This window comes from Vulpes vulpes, chromosome 7, assembly GCF_048418805.1.
Source record: "Vulpes vulpes isolate BD-2025 chromosome 7, VulVul3, whole genome shotgun sequence".
Lineage (NCBI taxonomy): Eukaryota > Metazoa > Chordata > Mammalia > Carnivora > Canidae > Vulpes > Vulpes vulpes.
In genome coordinates this window covers 121,336,897-121,363,089 of record NC_132786.1, presented here as the reverse complement: position 1 = coordinate 121,363,089, position 26,193 = coordinate 121,336,897, and the positions used below count along the sequence as shown (strand labels likewise).

At 40.0% G+C, this 26,193-nt stretch overlaps 1 protein-coding gene across 1 annotated transcript in view; it reads right to left on the bottom strand.

Annotated features, from left to right (window-relative positions):
- Nucleotides 1-3,174, bottom strand: part of CFTR (CF transmembrane conductance regulator) — a 160,803-nt gene extending 157,629 nt beyond the window's left edge. The window contains exon 1 of the mRNA XM_072764891.1: nt 3,028-3,174. Coding sequence (XP_072620992.1) covers nt 3,028-3,080 — 53 coding nt within the window. The 5' untranslated portion in view covers nt 3,081-3,174. The remainder of the gene's footprint in view (nt 1-3,027) is intronic.
- Nucleotides 3,175-26,193: the final 23,019 nt, after the last annotated feature.

The following is a 26,193-nucleotide window of genomic DNA, read 5'->3' as shown; positions in this document are numbered from 1 at the left end:
GTGGCACTTAGATTATGTGGGGTTCTGACAATTCTTGAAGCATTGATCTAGACTCCTGGTATGGATGCCATGACTAAATTCCAAGGTATTCAAGGCTTCAGATGCCTTTCAAATTTTGAACTTGATGTGAAGCCCATGCAAAATTAGGAAAGTACTTAAAATTATCCCAAACTTTATTAGCTTTTCCAATAATAAAACCTAAACAGTGAGAGATTTAATATAACCTATAACCCAGGCCATGATAGTTTTACTTCGAAACTAAAGGGGTTATATCCAGAAAGTTAAATTCTAAAGTATTTAACAATTTGTGATATAAACATATGACTTTTTCCCCCTCATATATCTAGTAAGGCCATGATAGATGAGATTTTACCTGAATTAAATTCTCATCCAGGCCCATAATCTTACAGACTGATAGTCACAAAATTTTATTCAATAAAGATGAATTGAGGATCTTATATAAACAGAGTACTTGGTATGGTAATGCATGTAAAAATATAATAATAAATAATAATAATAATAGCTAAAATTTACTGGGCTAACCGCTTCACATGCATTTTCTCAACAGATTAACCCCAAAGACATAGGTCCTATTAGTCTCTAGTTGTAAAGGTCAAGCCATGCAAACACAGATATGTTAAGGGACTTGCCTCAGGTCACACAGCTCAATCTAAACACTCTGAATCACAACAGTCTGAATCCAAAGCCTAACACCCTTGACCACGAAGCAGTAGTGGTCAATGCAGAAAATAAATTTCTTACCCCTTTAGAATTAAAACCAAGAAGAAAGTTTATAATCACTGCTATTTTAGGTGATTGTCTTTCTCATAAATAGTAGAAACTTAACTTTTTAAAATACACCTCTTCTTAGAGCAATTGATTATGAAATAGTTTGGAGAAGAGGAATGAGTATGTTCTTAACAAATGTAGTAGCCATTATAATACATTTTTTAAAGATTTATTTATTTATGAGAGAGAGAGAGAGAGGCAGAGACACAGGCAGAGGGAGAAGCAGGCTCCACGCCGGGATCCTGTCATGGGACTCGATCCCAGGACTCCAGGATTGCGCCCTGTGCCAAAAGCAGGCGTTAAACCACTGATCCACCCAGGGATCCCTATAATACTTTTTTTTTTTTTTTTTAACAAATCAACCTCAAAGCATTTTTTTAAGCTATACTAAAACTTATAAGACGATCTATTAAAAAATAGATCAATAGTGATCTAATTTAAATCAACAATGTGCTAATTAAAAGTTCCTTAGCAATTAGAAGTAGGCCTAGGATATTCATTTTTCTGAAAACTGCATTTTTAGACTGATTGGCACTTACGTTCCTCAATACGCTCTACTAAAAAAGTCTACAATTTATGCCAATTAGCATTCTGACTTTGTTACTAGGAAAATAAATGGACAGATCGTCCAATTTTTATAGACAGAGTAACAAAAGGTGCTGAAAACGTAAGTACAAAAGGTAATTCCAAGGAGTGAAGCCCTTCTGTCTTATCCACAGGGACGAACTTTCCTTCAATGGCCAACGGCCATTCCTTACCACCTGAGTTCCACGCTTACTGCACATGCTGAGAAGACATGGAAAAATAGGAAAGTACCTTCCCCTCCTCACACACACACACACACACACATGTGGGCATTTTTATATTTGACTTTTCTGATACCTAAGTATGCTGATTCACTGGATAATTATGAGCCTAGTAATATTCCATGACAGAGCTGCACCTATTCATTCATCCACATAAGTATAACAGGAACAAAGTAGATACAGTATGCAAAGAACACTTCAAATTTAAAATGCTACATCTAATTACACTTTGCCTAAGACTCTGAACTTAGATTCCATTTTTAAAAACATCCTTAGATGAAGTTTGCAAGCTTTTATGGCTCATTACATGCAAAGTAGGATAAGAGTATAATGTATTACATGTCAGTTGTGTATAACTTCAGGATCTACTCCTATGACTTCACATTTCCATGATAATTCTGATCCTCCTCTGCCCTTTAAAAATGTATGACTTGTAGGGGGGCCTCGGTGGCTCAGTTAGTTGAGCACTTGACTCTTGATTTTGGCTCAGGTCATGATCTCTGGGTCTGGGATCCAGCTCCTGGTTAGGTAGGTGCTGACTGGTGTTTCCCATTTAAGATTTTTCTCTCCCTCTCCCTCTGCCCCTCCCCTCCTTCTTGGAAAAAAAAAAGGCATAACTTGTAGAATTGGCTTTTTTTAAGACAGATATTTCAAAGGATTTGTTTTCATCCTTAAAAGAATAATAGAATACTGGAAAATACGTGTTAGATTTACTCAGTATCATAACAAGAAAAACTTTAAGCTCATATTACCCACTTCACCCGTCTCCCGTAAAGAAAAAGTGCAATATTCAATCAACAAATGTTTTCTGAGCACCTACTACATGCAAGCATGGCGCTTGGAATAGGCAGGCCACAAGATATCCAAGTTCCAAGGCACTAAGTGGGCGAAACAAGGGACCAAACTTAAGTATTTGTTATCAACAAGTTGTTTTTGTTTTTGAGATTTATTTGTTCATGAGACAGAGAGAGAGAGAGGCAGAGACACAGGCAGAGGGAGAGGCAGGCTCCCGCGACCCCCGGGGTCATGCCCTGGGCCAAAGGCAGATGCTCAACCACCGAACCACCCAGGTGCCCCTATCAACAAGTTTGTGATTCATTAATTTCTTAGAAAAACCTAAGAAAACACGTGCACAGTAGTGCATCTGGGCCTTGAGAGTACAATTTCCAGTTGCGAGTAGTTCAGCCTTCCAAGTGAAGGTGAAGCTCTCTACCCAAACGACTGGCTCCCGTGCGTCTTTAATCTCCTCCTCCCAAAGTCTTCTATTCTGTTCCCAACATCCCCAGCCTCCTTCACAACAATGAATGACAGCGCATCTTAAAAAAAAAAAAAAAAAAGCCATTCCTCTTTCCCCAAAACCCAGCAACTACACGCACGCCCTCTTCTTTCGCGGGCACGTGTCCTCCCAAAACTCAGCAGGACGCCCCCTCACCTGAAGAACAGTTTGGAGAGGACGCCGGCCTTTTCCAGGGGCGACCTCTGCATGGTCTCCGCGGGCGTCGGGCCCCGCCGGGCAGGCCAGGCCGGGGCGAGCTCCTGCTGCCAAGCGCCCTGCTCCCGCCCCGCCGCCGCGGGCTGCTCGCCCCTTTTTCTCTGACCTGCCGTGATGTCATTTGCCGCCAGCCTCCCCCCACCCCTGCCCCGCACACCTCCCCTTGGCTTTCGCTCCTTCCCCCGCCTCCAACGCCCAGGTTAAAAGCTGGGCGCCGCCCGGCCCGGCCCCCAACTTGCCCGAGCCGCCTCCTCCACCTGCGCGCGCGGCCGCTGCGGGTCGCTCCCTCCCGCCCCCCCAGCCCCCGGCCCGCGTCCCTACCCTGCGCCCCGGCCTCTCCGGGTCTCTCCCTTCCTCCCTCCACCCCCCCCCGTCCCGCGTCCCCACCGTGCGCCCCGGCCGCTCCGGGTCCCTCTCTCCCCCCCCCCGCCCGCGTCCCTACCGTGCACCCCGGCCGCTCCAGGTGTCTCCCTACCCCCCCCCCCACCGCTAGCCCGCGTCCCTACGGTGCGCCCCGGCCTCTCCGGGTCTCTCCCTTCCTCCCTCCCCCCCCCACCCCTGTCCCGCGTCCCCACCGTGCGCCCCGGCCGCTCCGGGTCCCTCTGTCCCCCACCCCCGCCCGCGTCCCTACCGTGCGCCCTGGCCGCTCCGGGTCCCTCCCCCCCCCACCCCTGTCCCGCGTCCCTACGGTGCGCCCCGGGTCTCTCCCTCCCCACGCCCCACCCCCCGCATCCCTACCGCGGCGGCCGCAGTCCGGGGTCCGGTCCCCGTCGCTCCGCGGGAGCCCGTCCGGCCCGGGGCCGCCCACTGCCGAGCCCCCTCGCTCACCCTTCTTCCGAGAGCCTCGCGGGTCCGTGCGACGCTAGCGAGGTGCACGCGGCAGCGGGGACAAAATGCAGCGGTGGGGCCCCGGGGGCTTCCGCGGCCGCCCGAGGGGACCGCGTCCCCAGGTGCGTGCCCAGGCCCGGGGCGCACGCGCTCCCGGGGGACCCAGGAGGAGGGACGTCCCCGCTTGGTCCCGGGCGCGCTCAGGACTTGCTTCATGGTCTCCTTTGCAGTCCCGCGTGCGTCCCAAAGGAAGGCTCCAGGTGCATGTTAGGGACCGCGCGGACGAGCCCAGGTGTGTGAGCCAGCCCGCCCCCCCCCCCCCCCAGGGACTTCCTAGTCTCGGGCAGCAAGACGTCGTGCCTGAGACACCCGAGGGAACCCAGGCTTTGAGGAGAGGCTCACCCCGACCCGGGCCGGAGACGCCGGCCTGCGCTCTGGGCCTGGGGGCAGCTAAGCCTCTGCAGGTGTGGGGGTGTGGACCGTGCACCTGCAGGATGATGGCTTTTAAAGAGCCCCGGCTTATTGAGTTCTGAATCCTGCTGTGTAGAAGCAAGGACACAGTGAATTTAAGTATCCAAAATGAGGGTAAAAATGTGGGTCTCTTGACTGCCTCCACAACTAAGGAAAGGGTGTCTACTTGTAAGTTACAAGACGGTTGATTTGCGGTCACCCGAGTACAGTGCAAATAAAGGGGGCCTTTCACCCTAGTAGAAAGGTACACGCATTTAAATTAATGAATGCATTCAGCACGTTTTCATAGCTCCGCTTGAATTTCAATGTCACCTTTTTTTCTATATTGTGGGTTGTACAAACATCTAAATTCTATTATCCTAAATTTTAACAGTATGAGAAAATAGGAGCAAAGATACAACCAAAATGCATGGAGTTAGATACCAGGAAAGAACTTCAGCATTTCTAACTCGTGATCCCTGCTTCAAATCCTGTACCCGTGTTTTCCTCTCTCCAGTATGACCTACAAATTACGGCTCTGTCTGTCTTCATTATTGACTTTTCCCAGGTATGTGAATGAACTCACTGCATCCATTTCCCCACTCCCACTCTATTGTTTGCTAGTATGACCCATCAAATATAATACACACATTCTGAAATGAATTGGCAATCAGTTCCTCTTTGTTACCAAAGAGCAAGTGATAATAAAGGGATTAACAAGTCTCAAAGAACGCAGAAACTGACCAGGTGATATATGGTTTGAAAAGACCCCAAGTATTTGTCAATCCATCTCCTTCCTCTGGAAAGAATAAATGAAATAATTACTATTTCTTGAGTTCTTACTATTTGCCAGGCATCACCTCATGTAAACCTTATAACAATAAGGGTATTGTTAATAATTATAACAATTATAATTAATAATTGTTAATACCCAATTATTTAAATAATTGGGTATTATTTTCCCCAATTTTCAGGGAAGGAAATAGATAAGAAAAATTAGGTAAATGTCTGTAATGGTAGAGCTAAGATTCAAACTCAGATCTAATTCCAAACCATGACTCCTACCAGTGTGCAGTAGCACTTCAAATCATCCCTCCTGTATTGATATACCGTACTTACACATCAACCCAGTTTTTCTCTTCACATTGGCTTCGGGAAATCATAACTGCTAGACCTCTTCAGGACTGAGATAAGAAAGCAAAAATCTACAAACCCAGTGGCTACTGGAGTTTTATTTTTTTTTTAAAGATTTTTACTTATTTATTCATGAGACACACACACATACAAACACACACACACACATACACACACACACAGAGGCAGAGACACCAGCAGAGGGAGAAGCAGGCTCCATGCAGGGAGCCCCACGTGGAACTCCATCCCAGGTCTCCAGGATCACACCGTGGGCTGAAGGTGGCGCTAAACCACTGAGCCACCCTGGCTGCCCGGAGTTTTATATTTTTAATAAATGACATTTAATTATAATATCCCATTCGAAGCATGTATACATGCACGTATATAGGAAGACCCCAGATTTTTATCATAAAAGATTATATTCCAAATTTGTTCTGGGCATAAGTAAGACTTCACTATTACTCAGAACATTAACATTTAGCAGATACAAACAAATGAAATGGGACGGGATACTCTAGATTTGCATCTAGGTACATACCTTATGAGGGAATGTAGACTTAGGCTCCAAGAAAGTGTCCAAATGTGGCTGAAGGTCATGCCTGAAATCCTAAATGTGGCTTTGAGATGTCATGAATAGGAAAGAAATCAATGGCCAGGATGAGAATGGAAAGAGGTAGTCAGAAACCATGAAGCTCTTCTTGCCAAGCTGCTTAAATATCAACCCGGAAAATTATAACAGCTTGTATTTCTTGACCACTTACTTTGCCAAGCACCGTGCCAAATACATGGCATGCTATGCCTTTTTTAATCCTTATAATGCTTTCATGGGACAGGTATCTTCTTCATTATTTATACCTTATAGGTGAAGAAACTAAGGTACAAAAAGATTAGCAATTTTCCCAAACAAGTTGCACGGCAAATAATAACAGAGAACACAGATTTGAACCTACACATTCTGTTGCCAGAGCCCAAGTGTTTTACCACTCCACATACTTCCCCTACAGAATTTCCTATTGTTTTAAGAAGAATTGACATTCAGTTTAGAAGATTAGGTGACCGGGTATGCCTGACTGGCTCAGTCAGTGGAGCATGCAACTCTTGATCTTGGGGGTTCTAAGTTCAAGACTTATGTTGGGTATAGAGATTACCTACAAATACAAAATCTTTAAAAAAAATATTAGGTGGCCATTTGTATGGCACTTGTTTATTGTGGTAAAATGCACATACACAGTATCAAATTTATCATCCCAAGCCATTTTTAAAATGTACGGTTAGTTCAGTGGAAATACATTTACGTTGTTGTGCAATCATCACTACCATCCATCCCTACAACCCTTTTTATCTTGTAAAACTGAAACACTATACTCATTAGACGATAACTCCCCATCCTCTCCTCTTCCCAGCCCCTGGAAACCACATTATACTTTCTTATCTTTATGATTTTGACTTTTCTAAGTACATTCACATAGGTAGGATCATACAGTAATTGGTCTTTTTGGTGACTGGCTTTTTTCACTTAGCATAATGTCCTCAAGATTTATCCAGGTTGTAGCATATTGTAGAATTTCTTCCCTTGTTAGGGCTGAACAGTATTCCCTTGTATGTATATATCACATTTTGTTTACTGATTCATCCATTGGTGGACACTTGGGTTTTAGCTATTGTGACTAATACTGCTGTACAAATATTGGTGTACAAATTGTGAGGCATCATTTTTTAAAAAACGATTTTATTTATTTATTCCTGAGAGACAGAGAGAGGAGCAGGCTCTCCACGGGGAGCCCGATGTGGGGCTCCATCCCAGGATCCCGGGATCACAACCTGAGCTGAAGGCAGATGCTCAACACTGAGGCACCCACGTGTCCCTGTGTGGCAACATTTTAAAGGTGCGTTAAAAAGAAATAAGAAGAGGGGCACCTGGCTGGCTCAGTTGGAAGAGCATGTGACTCTTGATCTCAGGGTTGTGAGTTCAAGCCCCATGTTGGGAGTGGAAATTGCTTTCTTTTTTTTTTAATTAATTACTTTAAAAAAAAAGATGAAGAGAAGAAATGGAAGCCAACATTTATTTAGCACCTACTATGTGTTCAGCATTGTGTCACATGCTTCCTACAAATGATCTCAATATATGAAAGCTTATAAGATAACCTTCCTGTCGTATGTTAATTCACTCTGCCAGATGCTGGCCGAAGTCCCATCATTAGATATCAGCAGAGAGAAATTTCACTTTCACTATACTTGACTTAGCCATTATGTTCAGTTTCATTTGAGGGTGTTCCTCAGATTCTTTCCTGAGAATGGGCTTTAATAGCGATAGGTGGGTAGTGGCCGTGAATGCACTAAAAACTGGCCAAGTAAAAGGAGGATGGAAAAAGTCGCCCCCCTCAGGAAGGAAAGCTCATCAAAAAAGAGAAGGGCAGCCTGGGTGGCTCAGTGGTTTAGCGCCGCCTTCAGCCCAGGACCTAATCCTGGAGACTTGGGATCGAGTCCCAGGTCCGGTTCCCTGCATGGAGCCTGCTTCTCCCTCTGCCTGGGTCTCTGCCTCTGTCTCCTATGAATAAATAAAAATCTTTAAAAAAGAAGAGAAAGGAAAGCCAAGCCAGGCCTTATTAGCCTCGCATGCACAGGCTGGTTCTGCTTATAAACTCACCCCAGCTGGAAGGGCAAGAGCAGCCGAGGCCCTTCCACCGTGTGCTGGCGCAGTGAGCAAGCCTGTGAACACACATTATAGTCTCACAAAGGCTTTTCAGACCCAGCCGGAGGTGCCCTGGTCCCCGAGTAGGCCAGGCTACCCTGTACCTTCTTCAACACTGTGTTTGACCTGGCAATGCCGTTTACACACACAACACATACTTTTATCTACACACACATAACCCGTTTCTCGCCGCCCACCCCCCCACACCCCCCCCCCCCCCGCCACCTCCTCAGGGACAGGAATTGTGTCTTCTGTTTTCCTTTTACTCATCTTTGGTTCAGTCATACAGGATATGCAATCAAGTAACAACTGTCTCTTGGGCTTCCTGGCCTGATAGTTGGGATGTTGTCCTCTGTTAATCTTGCGGCGTCAAGAGGAGCTCCTGGCTCCTGGCTGAGGCCAGTGCCCAGAATGAGGCGGGATCTGCGCTCTGCCCCAAAACTCAGACCCCACCGGTGATCATCAACATTCTCTGGAGACAGTAACACCGCAGAATAGAAAGAGCTTGGGCTCTGAGAAAATGGAGAGCTAAATTTTCACCCCTGGCACCACGACTTACTTGGCTGTGGGATCACTTCTCTGTGACAGTTCTCTTTTCTGGAAATGAGGTTAATGATACCTACCTCGCGTACAGCCCAGTGAATCTAGACGAGAGTGTACTGTAATCATCAGACTTGCTAAGAGACTGGAATTTAATCATTCCACGATTAGAAAGAATAATTAGGTGAGGTGATGGAGGTGCTAATTGTTCATCCAGTGGCAATCGTATTACAATGTGAGTGTGTCAAATTGACATTTTGTACTATTTAAATATACGCAATGTTACAGGCCAAATATATTGTAATGACAAAAAGTGATAAAAATACCCACCTCACAGGGTTGCTGAATGGATTAAGTCAAGTTCTTTCTACCTCAGCACTTTTGACATTTGGGGCTAAGGTGATCTCTGATGCGGGGGCCTGTCCCAGAATGTTTAGCAGCACCTCTAGCTTCTACCCACTGCATGCCGCTAGAGCTAGCCACCCTGCCACCACCCAAGTTGTGACGACCAAAACCATCTCCAGAGATTGCCAAAACCCCTGGAGAGTGGGGAGGGCAAAATTGCCCCTGGTTGAGAAGCCCTGGCTGAAATTACTTAAATATGATGTATGTAGCATGCATAAAGGATTTCGAACTGAATAAGCCCTCGATGAACTTTAGAAATTATTGTTACATGTCACTGGTGATGCATCAGAAGTCAGTATAGCATTGCAATAGAAAATATGCAGAAAACTGAACTCCCTGAGGTTATCTGAATTCTCAGGAACATTGCATTGCCTCATTCCCTCTCCTTTGCTGGTATTTAGATGAGATGAAAAGTGGGGTAGGTGGGGATTCAGGTACCCTCCCAACTATAAGATAATTTTGATCTTGAGCAGAACTAGAAATGACATTTAAAAGCTCTGTTTTTCAGTTCCTCCAATTTTCAGCTCATCACCCGTGTTATATTCTTAACAACTGTGTCCAGATGGAAGTTGGCACCCTGATGGGTCTTCTGTAAATTGAAGGGACTTCCTCATAAAGGAAATCTTGAAGATCCTCAATCTGTATAAAATGAGCACTTATTAATGTTATTAATAAACTGGAACGATTATGAACAGTATTTTGAACGATACAATTTTGTCATGGATATAAAAGAGAATAAATTCTGGGGTTTTCTAAGACTGCTGTTCATGAAAAGTTTCATTATTTATAATATGAATAAATTATATTCACTTTTCATTTTCCTGCCGAAGCTTTTTTAGAAACAAGAGAATGTATAACACCAGATATCATGCTGAAAGCTAGATGCTATCTATAGAATTAAAACTATGGTCTTGCATATATGGACTGTAAGAAGACAAGTGATGGCTTTTTTCTGCAGATGAATTCTACACTAACTTACATGTTACATGGAAGAGTTGCATTTGAAAAAGCAGTAGAGTACAGTAAGTAGTTACTTAAAGCTATTTTTTCCCAAACAGATAATTTATAATAACAACGTGTAAATAAAGAAGACTTGTGAAATGAAGAATAAGAGAGACTCAGTGGGAGACTGTCATTGCATCTATGGACTAAAAGAAACCGTGAATGTCTCGGCCCTCAGAGTCCAATAGGTTGTACTTTTCCCACTGTCTGATATTTGATAGAAGTTGATACATAGGTTCATCTGGAAATAAAAGCCACCCTCCCTTCACCCCAATCTTGGAAGAGTTTGCCATTGAAAGACTTGTAGAATTGCCATTGACTGACAACGCAGGCAGTATTTTTAGATCTAATTTTTTTTCAGAAATGTTTATTTTATGGTCATTTCTTATACTGATTCATGATTAACACCAAGGACACAACATGACGTCTATGATTCAAGGGAAGTTCTGTTCAGCCCAGGAAGCTATAATTTGAAAACTCCCAGGTTCCGATTTGCTTTAACCAATCCTGCATAGACAGAGTCTGTGAGATCTTATTCTCTTAGGACAATGTGCTGGTCATTTATTGATCTTCAAGCTCCATGCGATGGGTGAAACTACGGTGGTTGAACACCAATTCCTGGTTCAGTGACGATGGCAAACTAGCAAATGGCCAGCACAGCACCAGTTTCAAAAATAGAGCCAGAATTTGAATGAAGCTTTAGAGCTGAGCACTTCATCACCACATTGAGTGTGTAAACTGGACCATATAGGATTATTTTAAGAGGAGCTGCCTTTTACAGTTTGTCCATTTGCTTCTCTGTTTAGGTTAAAACAAGTACTTATCACAAAGGAGTTTTTGGTTTTGTTTTTTTTCCTTTTTTTTTTTCTTCATTTATTCAGAATTCATTGAAAGGACCATTCATGATAGGAATGTAAAGTTGGTGGGACGCCTGGGTGGCTCAGTCCGTTAAGCAGCTGTCTTCAGCTCAGGTCCTGATCTTGGGGTTCTGGGATCAGGGGCTCCCTGCTCAGCAGGGAGTCTACTCCTCCCTCTGCCCCTCCCCCACACTCATGCGCTGGCCCACACTCTGTGTGTGCCTCTCTCTCTCTCTCTCTCTCTCTCATGAATAAATAAAATTTTTTAAAAAAATAAAAATTTTACAAAGGAATATAAAGTAGGTAGGTATCCATGGGGAGGGAAGGACCAAGGAAAATCTTTTCTTCTCCTTTTCTTTTGGGATCCAACAAAAACTTTCATGAATTGGGATGACCCTGACTGAAATGCTCAAATATGCATGCCAAGGAGCGTGCCCAAGGAGAAGGTGACACACCATGAGAGAAAAAGGTTAATGCCAGGGCTTACTGCTTGGTGGGAGATGAGCCACTTTGCAGATGAAACTGGAAGACTGACTTTATGCACCCAGTGTGGGATGCTAGGTAGGCTCTCAAAACTGCAGAAGGAACTTCAAAAGTCCAACTTATGAAAAAGTTCCTGGACTTCTTGTTAACTTCAACATTAAAAGTTAAAAAAGACATGTGACCTTATTTGCATCTCAAGAAGTAGGTGAAAAGAGACAGACAAGTTGCATATATGTGTTTGCACGAGCACTGAATAAAAGCTTGGAGGGATATGTGTCATCATCAGTTTATGCCACAAATTTCTAAACATTTAAAGTATTTTTGCAGAACAAACAAAAGTAAAGTGAAGTAAAGTGGCTTTCTTACTCCATTCCACAAATGTTTTTGGAAAGCCTATAGTGTTCCAGCTCTTTGCCAAGAAAAGTGAACAAGACAGAATTCTGTTAGAACTTTCTAAGGGCTTCTTGGATCTTAAATTGCTACTCAGACTGACAAAGTAAAGCATTAGTTGCCTGAGCCCAGAGGAAATGACCAGCATCAATGTTTCTGTCATTTATTCTGGATTCTCTTTGGTCCTGAAAAATCTACAATAACTCCCTAAATCTCTTTCACCTCTCTTTCTTTTGCCCTCACCACAGGCCTGCATTCTTTCCCCATTCCTGGTTTTAAGACTGAAAAACAACATCTTCTCAGAGATCATTATGTCTAGTCACAAAGACACCCTGTGAGGAATAGAAAAAAAAATACTTCCATCAAGTAACTTTAAGCATTTACTCACAGTTGGCTCCGGCCACCAGTAGTTCATTAGAAGATACTATCCTGATAAATCCTAGGAGTTTTACACATCTCTTTACATGTCTAATGTAAGTGCCACAAGCACACTGCATTCCATTTTTTGCATGTTAAGAGCATTAATTTCTAAAACACAAACATATAAAATAAAACACAAATTTTAGGGCAACCCAGGTGGCTCAGGGGTTTAGCACCACCTTCAGCCCAGGGCGTGTTCCTGGAGACCCGGTTCGAGTCCCACATCAGGCTCCCTGCACGGAGCCTGCTTCTCCCTCTGCCTGTGTCTCTGCCTCTCTGTGTCTCTCATGAATAAATAAATAAACTCTTTTAAAAAACACACAATTTTTAAAACTCTTTCTTGGCAATTTTTTCCTTAAAAAAAAAAATCAAATACTAAAAGCTTCCCAGTCTTCTCTTTCTCCAGAAGACTGTGCAAATTCCTCACTCCTCCAGGGAGTGGCCCTGTGAGGAGGAGCTGCAGGTTCTCAGATCTCTGTCAATGTAAATGTCAATCCCCCAAAGCAAAGCTCGAGCTCCACTCCTCATTCCCTCTGGGCCCACAGGGTACTCATCAGGTTTACTGTCAGACAACCTGCATGCTCTCCACACTACTGGGGAACAGAAACCTTGAACCTTGCTGCACCTGCTAGTGCTTGGCACTGTGGGAACCCGGTAACTGACAGCTCCCTGGAGGCCAGCCAGGCAGGGTGGAACACCCAGTCCCACACAGCAGGCTCATCGCCCGGCTCACAGCCAGCCACCAGCTGCAACCGTGCAGCTCTATTTTTCAGGACCCACTTTGGTCAGGATTCTACTTGTCTGTAGGAATTCCTTTTGTTAGACACCTATTAAATAATAAAGCTAATGAGTCTTGAAAATTATCTGTCTGGCCCAAAACAGGGCAGGGGAAAAACAGCCTATTTGATTATTAACATTTTATCTTGCTGGCTTTCAAAAAGTGAAGATTTTTTTTTTTAAGTTGCAAAATAGATTTAGATTTAAAGATCGGAGAAAAAGTGTAGACCTCACTTCAAGGGTAGATCTGAATGTATTCTCACACAAACCCAAACGAATTTGAGGCTTGTAACAATCTGTAATAATCTCAATCTGAAGAAAAATGGGCTATTTTCTGGAATCTGTTTCTGTTCGCTCAGAGTTAATTTTAAGATACTTTTGTTTGGCTGTGAAAACAAACCCTAGATCATCTCATTTTCAAATTTATCTTCTATCAGATAGTATGGCACAGGGGGTTAGAACTCTTCCACTGGGAGGTAAGATTTCTTCATTTGTAAAATGGGGGAAACAAGAATTTCCATTACATAGGACTATTATGAAAATTAAATGAGTTCATATAAGGAATAAAATTAATGCATTGCCTGACAAAGAATAAATGCTCAATAAATGTGTGTGTGCTTCAAAGTTCACATCCTCACATTAGTGATTTACTGAAGGCTAAACTGGTCCTTCCATGTTGTTGTTGTTGTTGACAAGAAAGAATGAAATGCGTATGGGATGATTTTTTATGACTTTTTAAATGCGCATCTCCTCAACCAGTTTTCATTTTTTATGCAGTTGTTTATGTAGTTTTTTGCAAAAGAAGGGGAAACTAAAACTCAACAATAAGAAAACAAACAACCCAATTTAAAAAATAAGCCAAACATCTGAACAGATACTACACCAAAGAAGATATACAGATGGCCAATAAGCATATGAAAAAATGCTCATCATCATTTGCCATTAGAGAATTGCAAATGAAAACAAGCGTTAAGATACCACTGCTCACCCTTTGGAATGGCTAAAATCCAAAAAACTGACAATCCCAATCACTGGTGAGGATTGATGGTAGGAATGCAAAATGGTATAGTTCCTGGGGAATGAAGTTGGCAGTGTCTTACAAAGCTATCTATATATAGTCTTACTATATAATCTAGCAATCATACTTTGAGGTATTTACCAAACTGATTGGAAAACTTCAGTCCACACAAAAATCTCCACGTGAATGTTTATGGTGATTTCATTCACAATTGCCAAAACCTGGAAGTAAATAAGGTATACTTCAATCAGTGAACGGATAAACAAATTGTGGTACATCTACAAAGTGGAATACTACTCAGTAAGGAATTAACTTTTTTTTTTAAGGATTTATTTATTTCTTTTAGAGAGAGAGCATGCAGGAGCAGGGGGAGGGGCAGAAGGAGAGGTAGAGAAAGAATCTCCAGCAGACACCAGTGGGCACAGAGCCCCAGGCGGACCCAATCTCAGTGAGACCGTGACCAGAGCCACACTCAAGAGTCAGATGCTCAACCTACTGAGTCCCTCAGGGCCCCCCAAAAGGAATGAACTGTTAAGCCATGAAAAGACATGAATGAATGTAAATGTGTATTGCTAGTGAAAGAAGCCAATGTGAAAAGCCTACATACTGTATGATTTCAATTACACATATTTTAGAAAAAAGTACAACTACAGGGAGAGGGTAACAGATCAGTGATTGCCAGGAGTTTGGGATGAGGAGGGGGTTAAATCATGTGAAAATTAATAAAATGACCTGGAACAGGGAGGTCAGAAGAGGGAGCTCTCATGCCCCTAACACTCCTCTTCAATTACAGACCCAAACAGGAAGAGGCTTACCTGGCATTCCTCAAAGGAAGAAGTCGATACTTTACTACCCTATCCAGAAGAAGAAAGATTTTCTCCTTGTTCAGCAATAGCCCAGCCAATGAGAGACTATCAAAACATAGCCAATGAAAAGCCACTAAACTTGGAACTCCCAGTTTAGTCTAATGGACATTTTGTTTATTATAGCCCCTCCCAACTCCCCCGTCAACCTCTCTCACGCCCCACCCCTGCCTTTCCTCTATAAAAGAGGACTCCAGACTTGCCTATGGTTTTGCCATAGGCCAGAATGTTCTGAATTGCCATTCTTAATTATGCCCAGATAAACTATTTTACTGGTAAAATAACTGACAGTTTTATTTTTGAGGTTGACAATAGGTAAAGCACAAGGAATATTTTTAGGGCAGTGAAGCTATTCCAAACGTGAATCTTTAAAAAAATCATTTAGGAGATGGGGGATGCAGAGGAACTCCAGGATGGAATGCAGAATGTGACAAGAGAATCTAAATATATTACAAATATATGAAACAACCTCACTGGAAGGAGTGGGAGGAAAAGGCTCTGGACTAAGTAACTCTGGAAATGTGTGGAGTACATAAAACTGACAGTAGAAGAGCCAACATGAAGCGCACCTCTGGCTGATAAAGTATCCCACTGGGTACAGATTAACAATTTTGAAAACACTATGTACGTATCATGGAAATGAAAAATTAAGCAAACAGACAGTGGAGGGTGGAAGTCAGGTTTCTTACTGTTGGAGTGGGAAGTTACAGATAAGCAAGGGGAAGAGGTTAGAATGATCCCTGTGGTCATGAATTAGAATTAGAGACAGCAGTACAAACTCACGCTCCGCTTAATAAAGATACAGATGCTTACGTGTGGAAATATTTATAGATGTGTGTAAACACAAAGTCAGTACACATGCATATATTTTCTTGCTCTGTCAGCTGAGACAGCCTAGAAGCAAGGACATCTCAGTGGCAAGCAATATATACCCTAGCACCCAGATCTTGGTTTGTAATACTATTCCTTAATAGTAGAAACCAGAATTCCTTTTAGGACTGAGGCAGGAAAAGTACAAGATGAGCGTGGAGCATCTTGTAGTGCCAGAAAGGAAGTGCTTAAAACAACAACAACAAAATACAATGATGGGGTGGGGGTGTATTTCAAAAGGACATAAGAGTCACATATAAAAACCCCCAATGGTCAAAGCCAGAACAATTTGTCAATAAAATAATTATAAATCAATTGGTATCATAAAATAATATCCACAAGTCCATGCTGACATTAACAAATAATTGAATAAACTAACAGGGGAAAATAAACAAATTTCTTACACAGAATTCAAATAATTTATGAAGATACTTCACTCTCAAGGAGGTGGAGTTCAACTCTTTACTCCTCTTAAGTGTGGATTATACATGATGACTTCCTTCCAGGGAGCACAGTACTGAGGGGAGAAAAGAGTAACTTTACTAAAAAGTAACCTGACCAATATAATCTCAGTCAAAAAAAACAAACAAATCCCAAACTCTCAAGTCATCAAAAATAAGGAATAACTGAGAAGCTGTAATAGCCAAGCAGACATGAAAACTAAATATAGTGTGTTATCCTTGATGAGAACCTGGAGTGGAAAAGGATCATTAGGTAAAAACTGAGAAAATTTTAATAAAGTATAGACTTCAGTTAATCATAATTTATTAATAGTTGTTCATGAATTGTGACAAATGTACCATACTAATGCAGGCTGTTCATAATAGTGGAAACTGAGTATGGGGTATACAGGACCTCTCTGTTGTATCTTCACAATTTTTCTGCAAATTTAAAACTGCTTTAATATAAAAATTTTAATTTGTATTTAAAAAATAGAGAAATATTTTTACTGATCTGCGGCACAGTTTCCATGTTACAACAAATTATTAACAACTTGAATAATATTTAATAGGGACACCTGGGTGGCTCAGTTCGTTAAGTATCCAACTTGGTTTCTGCTCAGGTCATGATCTCATAGGTCCTGAGCCTCACCAGCCCCCAAACTCAGTGGGGAGTCTGTTTGAAGAGTCTCTCTCTCTCTCTCTTCCCCTGTCACACTCCCTTGCTCTCTCTCTAGATATTAAATAAATAAATCTTTTAAAAATAACATTTAATAATAATGTCTCAAGCCAAGTCAGATCCCTTTATCTCATATTTAGCATTTTCAAAGTTAATACCCTTTACATTTTTTATTCTCAATTAATTATTTCTTTTGCAAGGGTGACCATAGGATCCAGGTCTCAGAACACAAAACTTCACAAGTCTGGAAAAGTGGCTTCAAATTGGGTTACTCCATGACCTTAAAAAAAACTTCCTACCACCAGTGGGAGATAAATCATGTAAAAACCAAGGGTCAATGAATATTCCTTTAAAATAAATCAAAGCTAAAACAAACAAACAAACAACAAAAAAAAACCTCTACTAAATTTCTTCGATCTCACAAAAGTTCACAAGAAAAATAAAATCTTCATGTTCTTGTGTCAACTCAGGACCATCAAAATGGTCTGCAATTATTCAATAATCTGTAGCTATTACTAAGAAGATGGAATTCTTCAATCACCCCAAAGTTTCAAGATAATACTAGCTACTCACTATAAAAGTTGTAGGACTTAAAAATAAAAGTGAATTTGCCCACAGGGTAGTAACACACTTTTGCTCCCATTGTATTGTGTAAAAACCATTTGGATTTTTTTAAAAAATTATTAGATTAAAACATGCAATTTTAAGGATCTATTCTCTCTTTTCTCTGGGGAAATATTTTAAATAATTCTATTCAATCCATGAAATTCCCTTCCCACTCTCTTATTCCTATACTGTGGTTACTGTAACTGATTTTCAGCTTTAAATGTTTCCATGGATTGCAGTGAACTGACAAAGAGCTGTCACATTTCACTCAAAAAAAGTATTCTGGAAATAGCTGCTCAGCCATAGCTTTTACAACCCTGTTGTAAAATGTGTAGTAACACGTTTCAAAAATAATATTTTTCTTTGTGGATCCACTAATATTAGAAGACATTGAAGTACATGCATCTTTGTTCCTCACTTGGTTGTACCTGGCTTGTTTTCCAATCTGAATCAAATCCACCTGTATATCCAGGACAAACTAAATGCAAGGAATTAGTGTGGAGTCCCTAAAGTGCTTAAGCCTTTTATGTGTTTTTCTCTCGTTTAACTCTCTCAGTATCCTTACGAGATCATTATTATTATACCATTCTACTCTTAAGAAAAATCAGTTTCAAAAGAATCTTTAACGTACTTATCTATAGCTTTACATTAGTATTAGATCAAGCCTATCTCAAAACCATGTCCCTTCACTACATTGTCATGGGATAAAATATTATTCAGTGAACCAAAATCATTGAGAATAGGAAATTGTAGAATTAATTTCCTTTATATTTTTAACAAGAGATCCTAATGAAGAAGAGAAATTTTTTTTTAAGTTTTTACTGTGTGATACCTGTGAAATCATTTAAACTAGAAAATTCAACTGGGCTCTTAGCATCACAGATTTTTGGCATTTAGCAAAAAAGGATTCTGTGTGGTTGTTCCCTTGAGTCCCAAGAAGTCCATGCTATAGAACAAAGGGTAAGTAAAGAGAGGATTAAGGAAAAATATCCTCTTGTCACCTTTTCCGGTTGATGGGGCACCTCTCATCCAGAAATTCAGGCCAGAGCTCAAACCAATGTTGAAGGGCCTGTGAATGGCAGAAAGGGTAAAGGCTGAATGATGAGTATGGAGAGTAATGGAAGTTTCTTGCACTTGAGCATGGAATTCCATGTCTTCTGTATATAAGGACATTGACAGGGTTTTGTTTTGTAACATTGCACAGAAATATGTAAGTTTACAGCTTTTTTTTTTTTAAAAAAAGACAAAATTTAAATTCTTTTTATAATCCTTGCTAGGGTTGGGACTGCATTGCTTGTTTCACAGCTATATAATTAACAGAGTTTTGCACACAAATACATATGTATTTTCAAATGCCTATTAGCCAAGTATATGTACTTCCTACTTAACTAGAAAGTGCTGGTCATTAAGTCATTATGAGAATCACTCTTCAGGCATATTTATGCATATGCAAACTATTGTTTATATATTTTTTTAAGATTTTATTTATTTATTCACAAGAGACACACAGAGAGAGGCAGAGACACAAGCAGAGGGAGAAGCAGGTTCCTCGGATGGAGCCCAGTGTAGGAATCAATCCCCAGTCTAGAATCACACCCTGAGCCAAAGGCAGACTCTCAACCACTAAGCACCCAGGCAGCCCTGTTGTTTGTCTTTAGGTTTTATAAAACCATCTTCATTTTTTTCTGTAAAATTCTATATTGATAACATTTGCATATTAATAGTTCAGTTATACTGGATCTTAAACATTTTCATGTGCTACAGTTAAATTGTAGGATGACAAAATGCTTTTAACTCTTGATACATTTAAAATTTTTTAGGTAAAAAATGAGAATATTAAACATATATGGGTATGAGGTTATTCATTTAGCAATTTCCTTCGAGTTACTAAAAAAAACTTTAGTGCTATTACAGATTTTTTAATGTTTTTAATGTAAAGTTTAGATAACTGTAAATAAATGATATACTTCAGATTATTGATAAATCTGACAAATAATCTAATGTTTTAAGTTTTCATGCATTTAATTATCTCTTAGGAATGATTTTTGTGAAGGGCATTTCAGAATCACCTATATCTTGTATAAATTAATTCTACTTTACCACTCCTTGGTTCCTGACTCTCTATTCCTGCTTCTTGAACCACTGATATTGTGGGAATATGTCAAATCCCTCAGGTTTATGGGAATAGAAGAAAAGCTTGATATCTGATGTTTAAATAACCAATTTTCTTTCTTACTACTGAGTTGACACAAGTAACTGAGTCCTCTTTATTTCTTCTTCTCCTTTTCATTATAAAATAGTTTTATAGAAAAGAATAGGTTTATATTAATATAGCAAAGAAGGGCCTGAAACACACCATTCTATTAACTAGTCTAAGAAAATGAGATTATATCAGAAACAAATACCAGAATACATACATTTCAAGAAGTAAACAGTAGTAATTCTAATAATGAGTCCACGCTTTTAGGCATGCTTGATTTCTATGCACTGTATTAGGAGGAGGATCACAGAAATACCAATTCATGTATTTATGTAGCTCAGTGGGAGTACCTCTAAACCAGGCAAATTTAAGCTCTACTAATAGCAGAGAATTATTTAGTGTTGATACCAACTTTAAACCCTGCAGCCATGAATTCCAAATATTTTTGGAATCTTCATTATTTTTTAGCCCTAGCCTAGTTTCTAGAAATAAGTTATTCTGATTCTCATCAAGTGTTCATCCTTGTTACTCAATCAGAAGAGTCGCAGAAAACACAGTTCTCATTATGCATCTCATACACAGTACAGGGAAATGGGCAGTCAGTCAGTGAGAATGAGTACTTCTTCTCCTCCCCAGTGTCTAGTTCTTTGATCTGACAAGTGTAAAACAAGTAAAAGTTAAATTATAGACATTAAATTAGAAGTTAATATTAACTTTCAATCTTATTTTCTAATAATATTCTGACCACATTAAAATATTGGAATAAAGGCATTATATTTATATACAGTACCTTTGGGGCATATAATTTAATTTAACTCACTTCGGTAAATACATTTATCAGGTGTCGACCATCTGGGAGGGTCTCTCACATAGAAAGTCAGAGGGTCCTTGGGCCCAGGCCTCAAAATGAGGCACAGTTCCACAGATATGCTGATAAGACAGAAAGAAGATAGTCACTGGTCAACGTTAAACCTGTGTCCTGTTACCAGACTACATCAAACTAAGTATACTACGAGTTCAGTTTTTTAGAAATCTTATGATCAATTAACTAACAACACAGTTCCTTTGGTGACTGTCGTAGGAATGTGTGTGTTTTAAACTGATCTGCTTGCCTAATGCAACATTTAAAATATAACCATAATTTTGTCACCCTGCCATTTCTTCAGTTTTTAATATACTGAAGTCCTCAAAAAAAATGCAAATGGCCTTGGCTTTTCTGAATATCTGACAATCTCTGCAGGGCATCAAGCTAATCTCTGGGGACAAAACACAGTCTCTGCTTTCAAAGAGCTTATTGTCAGCAGAAAAAAAAAAAAGAAATAAAAATGAAAATACCTAGTATAGATGATAGGATAAGAGTCATTCTACAAATATAAATAGCCATGAGACTCAATGGCACCAAAGGTCATTTCCAGGTAAGAATTAGAATGTCTTCCAGAGAACATGTCATTGAAGACGGATCTTGAAAGACAAGGAGCCACTGACAGTAAGAAATGAGAAAGACATAAGCAGAGAGATGCTTATTTAGGAACGGCACTGTTGGGGTGGTGTGTGGAAAGTAGAGAAGGAAGTGAACATGGGAAATCAGATTGGAACCATGTAGTTCAGGGTCACAAATGGCAGTAGGTGACTCGTACTATCATCACTGGCAAAAAGGAGTCAGTATGGGGTTTTGACAATGGAAGAACATCAGTGCATTGTATTTTGAGAGGATTAAACTGGAATAAATATACACTGTGGCTCGATAGAGCAGGAAGAGATGATATGGGGAACTGGTAAGGAGGAAGCCACAGCAACCCTCAGCCTGAGGGTTCTTCACTGTGCCAACCAGAAGAATTTCCTTTTTCCTGAGTCCTGAAGACCCTTTCCTTGTATTCTCCCTCCACCTGCTTCCCAAACTATAAGCTTACCTCAGGGGGATAATCAAAAGCAACATTTTATTGTTCACCATTTTAAAAAAACTCCTTATTAGACCAGGGGATCCTTCATCAAAGGTAAGATTTTTCTTCCTCATCCAGCTTAGTCCTTCTAGAACAACCAGATCTTATCCCATAACATATTCATCACACACCGTCAGGAAATTCAACACCAATTCACAATACCAGGAAGCATTTAGTCTGAGACAACTAAGTGACAAACATTATTGCTTCCATTTGCTCAATAGAGTTAGATGTGAAGAGTCACTCAAGTCAAGGTTTTTTTCCCCATTGAATGAATGAGGAACAGAATTAGGACTTCTGAGAAATGAGATTATTTTTCTAGTTCCTAGTTTTTCCTTTTACAGTTTTTTTCAACTTTTTTTTCAATTTTCTACATGATCCCCTGGCTAATTCAGTAACTGGATTAAAGTTAAGATGAGTTGATACCTGTGTGATAACAACTAAAGCTTATAAAGCACTCACTGTGTGCCAGCAGTGTTCCAAGCACTATGCAGAATTTTGTTTGACAGGTTAAAAATAAAAAAAGATTCTTCCAATGAGGTTCACAATGAGGAGGAGTAAGAAAGAATTCCCAGGACATGGAATAAGCAGTATGAAGATTTATCCTCCCCATGAGAGAACCTATTCATTTTCTCATCTGCTCCTACACCTTCAGAACAAAGGCATTATTCAAGGAGGGAAGGCAAAATTCCAAGCTGCCGCTTGACTTCTGACTTAACAAAGGTTACATGCAAGCTGTCATGAGCTGTTGAATTACATCGTTTATCATACCATCTAATGTTTTGAAAAGGATGTTTTACTATTGATTAAACAAATTTAAAGTTGCAAGAGAAAACATCTTAATATACCTACTAAAATTATATTTAGACATTGCTGGGGTGTACAGTACTGCACTGGGATTTCCTTTAATTATATAGACTCATTATTTGATTAATACACTGTAAACTATGCTTAACAACTGTGCATATTGAAGTAATGTCCAAATTGCTGTATTAAGATACATATGCAAAATAAACACATAAACATATCCATAACTGAATTAGAAGACCAATATAAAATGAGTCTAATTAATCAGCATTACCCAAACTAAGAGAGGGCACTTTGTTCAAATGACCTCAAAATATAAAGAACATTCATATTTTCAATACAATCATTGATTCAAAAATGATTAAAAATTCAAATACTAATTTCACTTGAAAGTCATTTATTAGGCCAAATGTATCTATTAAAAATTATAACTTCTACTTAAATTGCTTCAAAATAGAATAATTAAAGAGAACAAAATAACCTGCTTTGTAAATATTTCAGAGAAGTGTTTAGTTTGAATCAATGTGAAGAAGAGATGCTTTTATTTTCTTCTCTTACTCACCTGCCCTCTGGTGGCAAAAGAGAAAAGTGAAAAGGAAGCTTCCCCTGCAGTGAAAAAAAGCACATTTTACGATGAGAAATGTATAGTGTTATAAAATTTTTCATAAAGTTACATTAATTTGCCATATTATCCTGCCACTCACATAGGAGTTAAGAAGCATAAAAAATAATGTTTTTAATTTGGGAAATATTTCACTATTTAACATAGTCCTGATAAACTGCATTAAAGTAAGTATACAAATATCTGAAAATGTCAGAATGGGGCAGGGGGTGCGAACTTGTGTCATGGACTGGCAGTTCCACCGATGGTATTTATAACTGACTGAATGACCACATCCAAAAGGATCTGATCACTAGTCACCATATAGAGGCCATGATAATGGTGAATAAGGGTGGTCTGCTGGGCTTTAGCTCTAGTCCTTTCTGAGTAACAAGACCATTGATGCTGAGAATGAAGCTCAGTGAATTCCAGTTCATAAAGATCTCAATAGTCTGGAAGTTGAAATTTTTACCAGGACAAAATAAAACAGGAATTACTATGTAGGTCTGAAAGTTTGCGAGAGCCTCCTGATCACAGTAGCTCAGGTTCGTGGAAGAGACCTTGACATTTCCATCGTTAGGAAACCCAAAGGAAGTTTACCATGTGATGCGGTGCCAAAAGGTTAACAATAAGTGCCTTCACTGAGTGCTTAGTGTGGACCAGATCTCCCCTGAACACTTCACATATATTACAAAATCCCAAAATAATGCAAATTTACATTTGTGAACGGCTCATTTATTGCTCAGCTCTCTCGTTCTTTAAAAGGGATGAGCTACAATTCATTTTCTGGAAAATGAGTTTTAAGGATTAAGAAATGACAGTCTCTCTGTACAACTTTATACAAACTTAAATTTTGTATAAGCGTTAAGTTTTGATGTCTTTACTATTGTGCTTACTATGAAAATATGGACTCTTTAATCACACAGTTAGCCCTGCATTTTGGGTAACTGGAATGTTTAGACCCATTTATTGTCCTTTTAAAAAGATTTAGTATACATATAGAAACATATGCAATTCAGTGTAATGACTTTTTACAAAGGGAATTCAAGTTCTACCACCAGATCAAGAAATAGGGTGTCCCGGCAAATCAGAAGCTTCCTTCCTGGCTCCTCTCAATCTTCATCTCCTCTCCAAAGAAACTGCTACTTTGATTCCTATCACCATAGGTTTATGTGACCTGAATATCACATAAATGGAGCTCTACAGTGTGATCTCTTAGATGTGTGGCTTCTTTCACTCAAATTATGTTTGTGGGGTTCGTCCATGTTGTTGTATGTAAAAGTAGTCTCTTCATTTTCATTGCTTCATAGTATCCCACCGTATGTGTATATTAATAAAATCATCCATTCTATTCCCAACAAACATTGGGATTGTTTGCAGTTTTTGCATATCTTTTTAGAGTATCTGGGAGGACGAGTAGAAAATCTGGGTCATGGGTTTTGCATATATTCAGCTTTAGGAGAAATTGGAATAGTTTTCCAAAGTGTTAGTACCAATTCACAATCTACATTCTACCAACAGCATATGGCAGCTCTAGTTGCTCCACATTCAACATAATACTTAGCATTACCAGGTTTTTTTTTTTTTCTTTTTTAACATTAGTCATTTTGGTGAGTAAGTAGTAGTATTTAATTGTGGTGTTAAGTTGCATTTTCTGATGGTTAATGACTTTGAACACATTTTTATACTTACTGGCCAATTCAATATGGTCATTCATGAAATACTCAGTTCATCTGCTCAGTTTTCCACTAGATTATGTGTTCCCTCTCTCTGATTTTATTTATTTTTTAAAAAGATTTTTATTTATTTATTCATGAGAGACAGAGGCAGAGATACAGGCAGAAGGAGAAGCAGGCTCCCTGCAGAGGGAACCCAATATGGGACTCGATCCCAGGATCATGCCCTGAGCTGAAGGCAGACACTCAACCACTGAGCCACCCAGGTGCCTCTCTCTGACTGATTTTTAAGAGTTCTTCATATATTCTGGTAGAAGTCCTTCATCAGATATAATATATTGCAAATATCCTCTTCCCCTCAAGAGGCTGACTTTTCACTCTCTTAAATGGTATCATTTGGTGAAAGAAGTACTTAATGAAGTCCAACTTATTAATATTTTACTTTGTAGTTAAGAGCTTTTGTAACCTGTTAGATACATACAAGGATCTTAAGAGCAAAATCCAGGCTTATTTCTTTAGCATCTTGGCTTCTCAAGTCCTGGCTGCTAATCATCTCGAGCTGGGGAAGATGTGTATAGGAGAGACATGATGCGGTCTTCAAATAGTTGAAAGGCTATCATAGGGATGAAAACATTAGGCTGCTTCTGGAAAGTCTCATGAAAAAAAAAAAAAAAAAGACCTCAGGCTGGAAAACCAAAGGAAGAAGATCTACTATCAACATAAAGTATGTCTGACCAGCCTATTAATGAAATGAGATTATACTTTCTCCGTCACTGGAAGGGTTAAAATACAGATTGAGGGACAGTTTGCTACAAGTGGATGTTGTAATAGATAACCTTTAAGTCAATATATCTGGCTTAAAGAGTGTGGCTACAGCATGCAATATAGAATAGTATAGCTGCCGTCTGTACCACCAGCTTAAAGAAGTTAGAGAACTCCCATAGCATCTTTATTTTTCTCTTAATAGGCTACTTAAACCCATGTAAATTCTTATTTATATTTTCAGTCTCTGTGACCTCTACTTTTTAAAATGGTACAGTTATTTTCTTTACCTTAAATTTTCACTTTGAAAGTTTTAAAGGGAAAATCTCTATTTCTAATATTCCACAATTTGTCAAATAAGATTCTATTTGTCCTAAGGATAGCCTTCAGGTGTTTTTTTTTTAAATTTTTTTATTAATGAGAGACACAGAGAGAGAGAGAGAGAGGCAGAAACACAGGCAGAGGGAGAAGCAGGTTCCATGCAGGGAGCCCGACATGGGACTCAATCCCCGGTCTCCAGGATCACACCCTGGGCTAAAGGCAGCACTAAACCACTGAGCCACCCGGGCTGCCCGCCTTCAGGTTTTAACTCCAGTTCTTTCCCTTTCCACCTTCATCTACTCAGAAGAAAAATTCTCTATTTGTAAATTGCTGGGAGGGGCAACA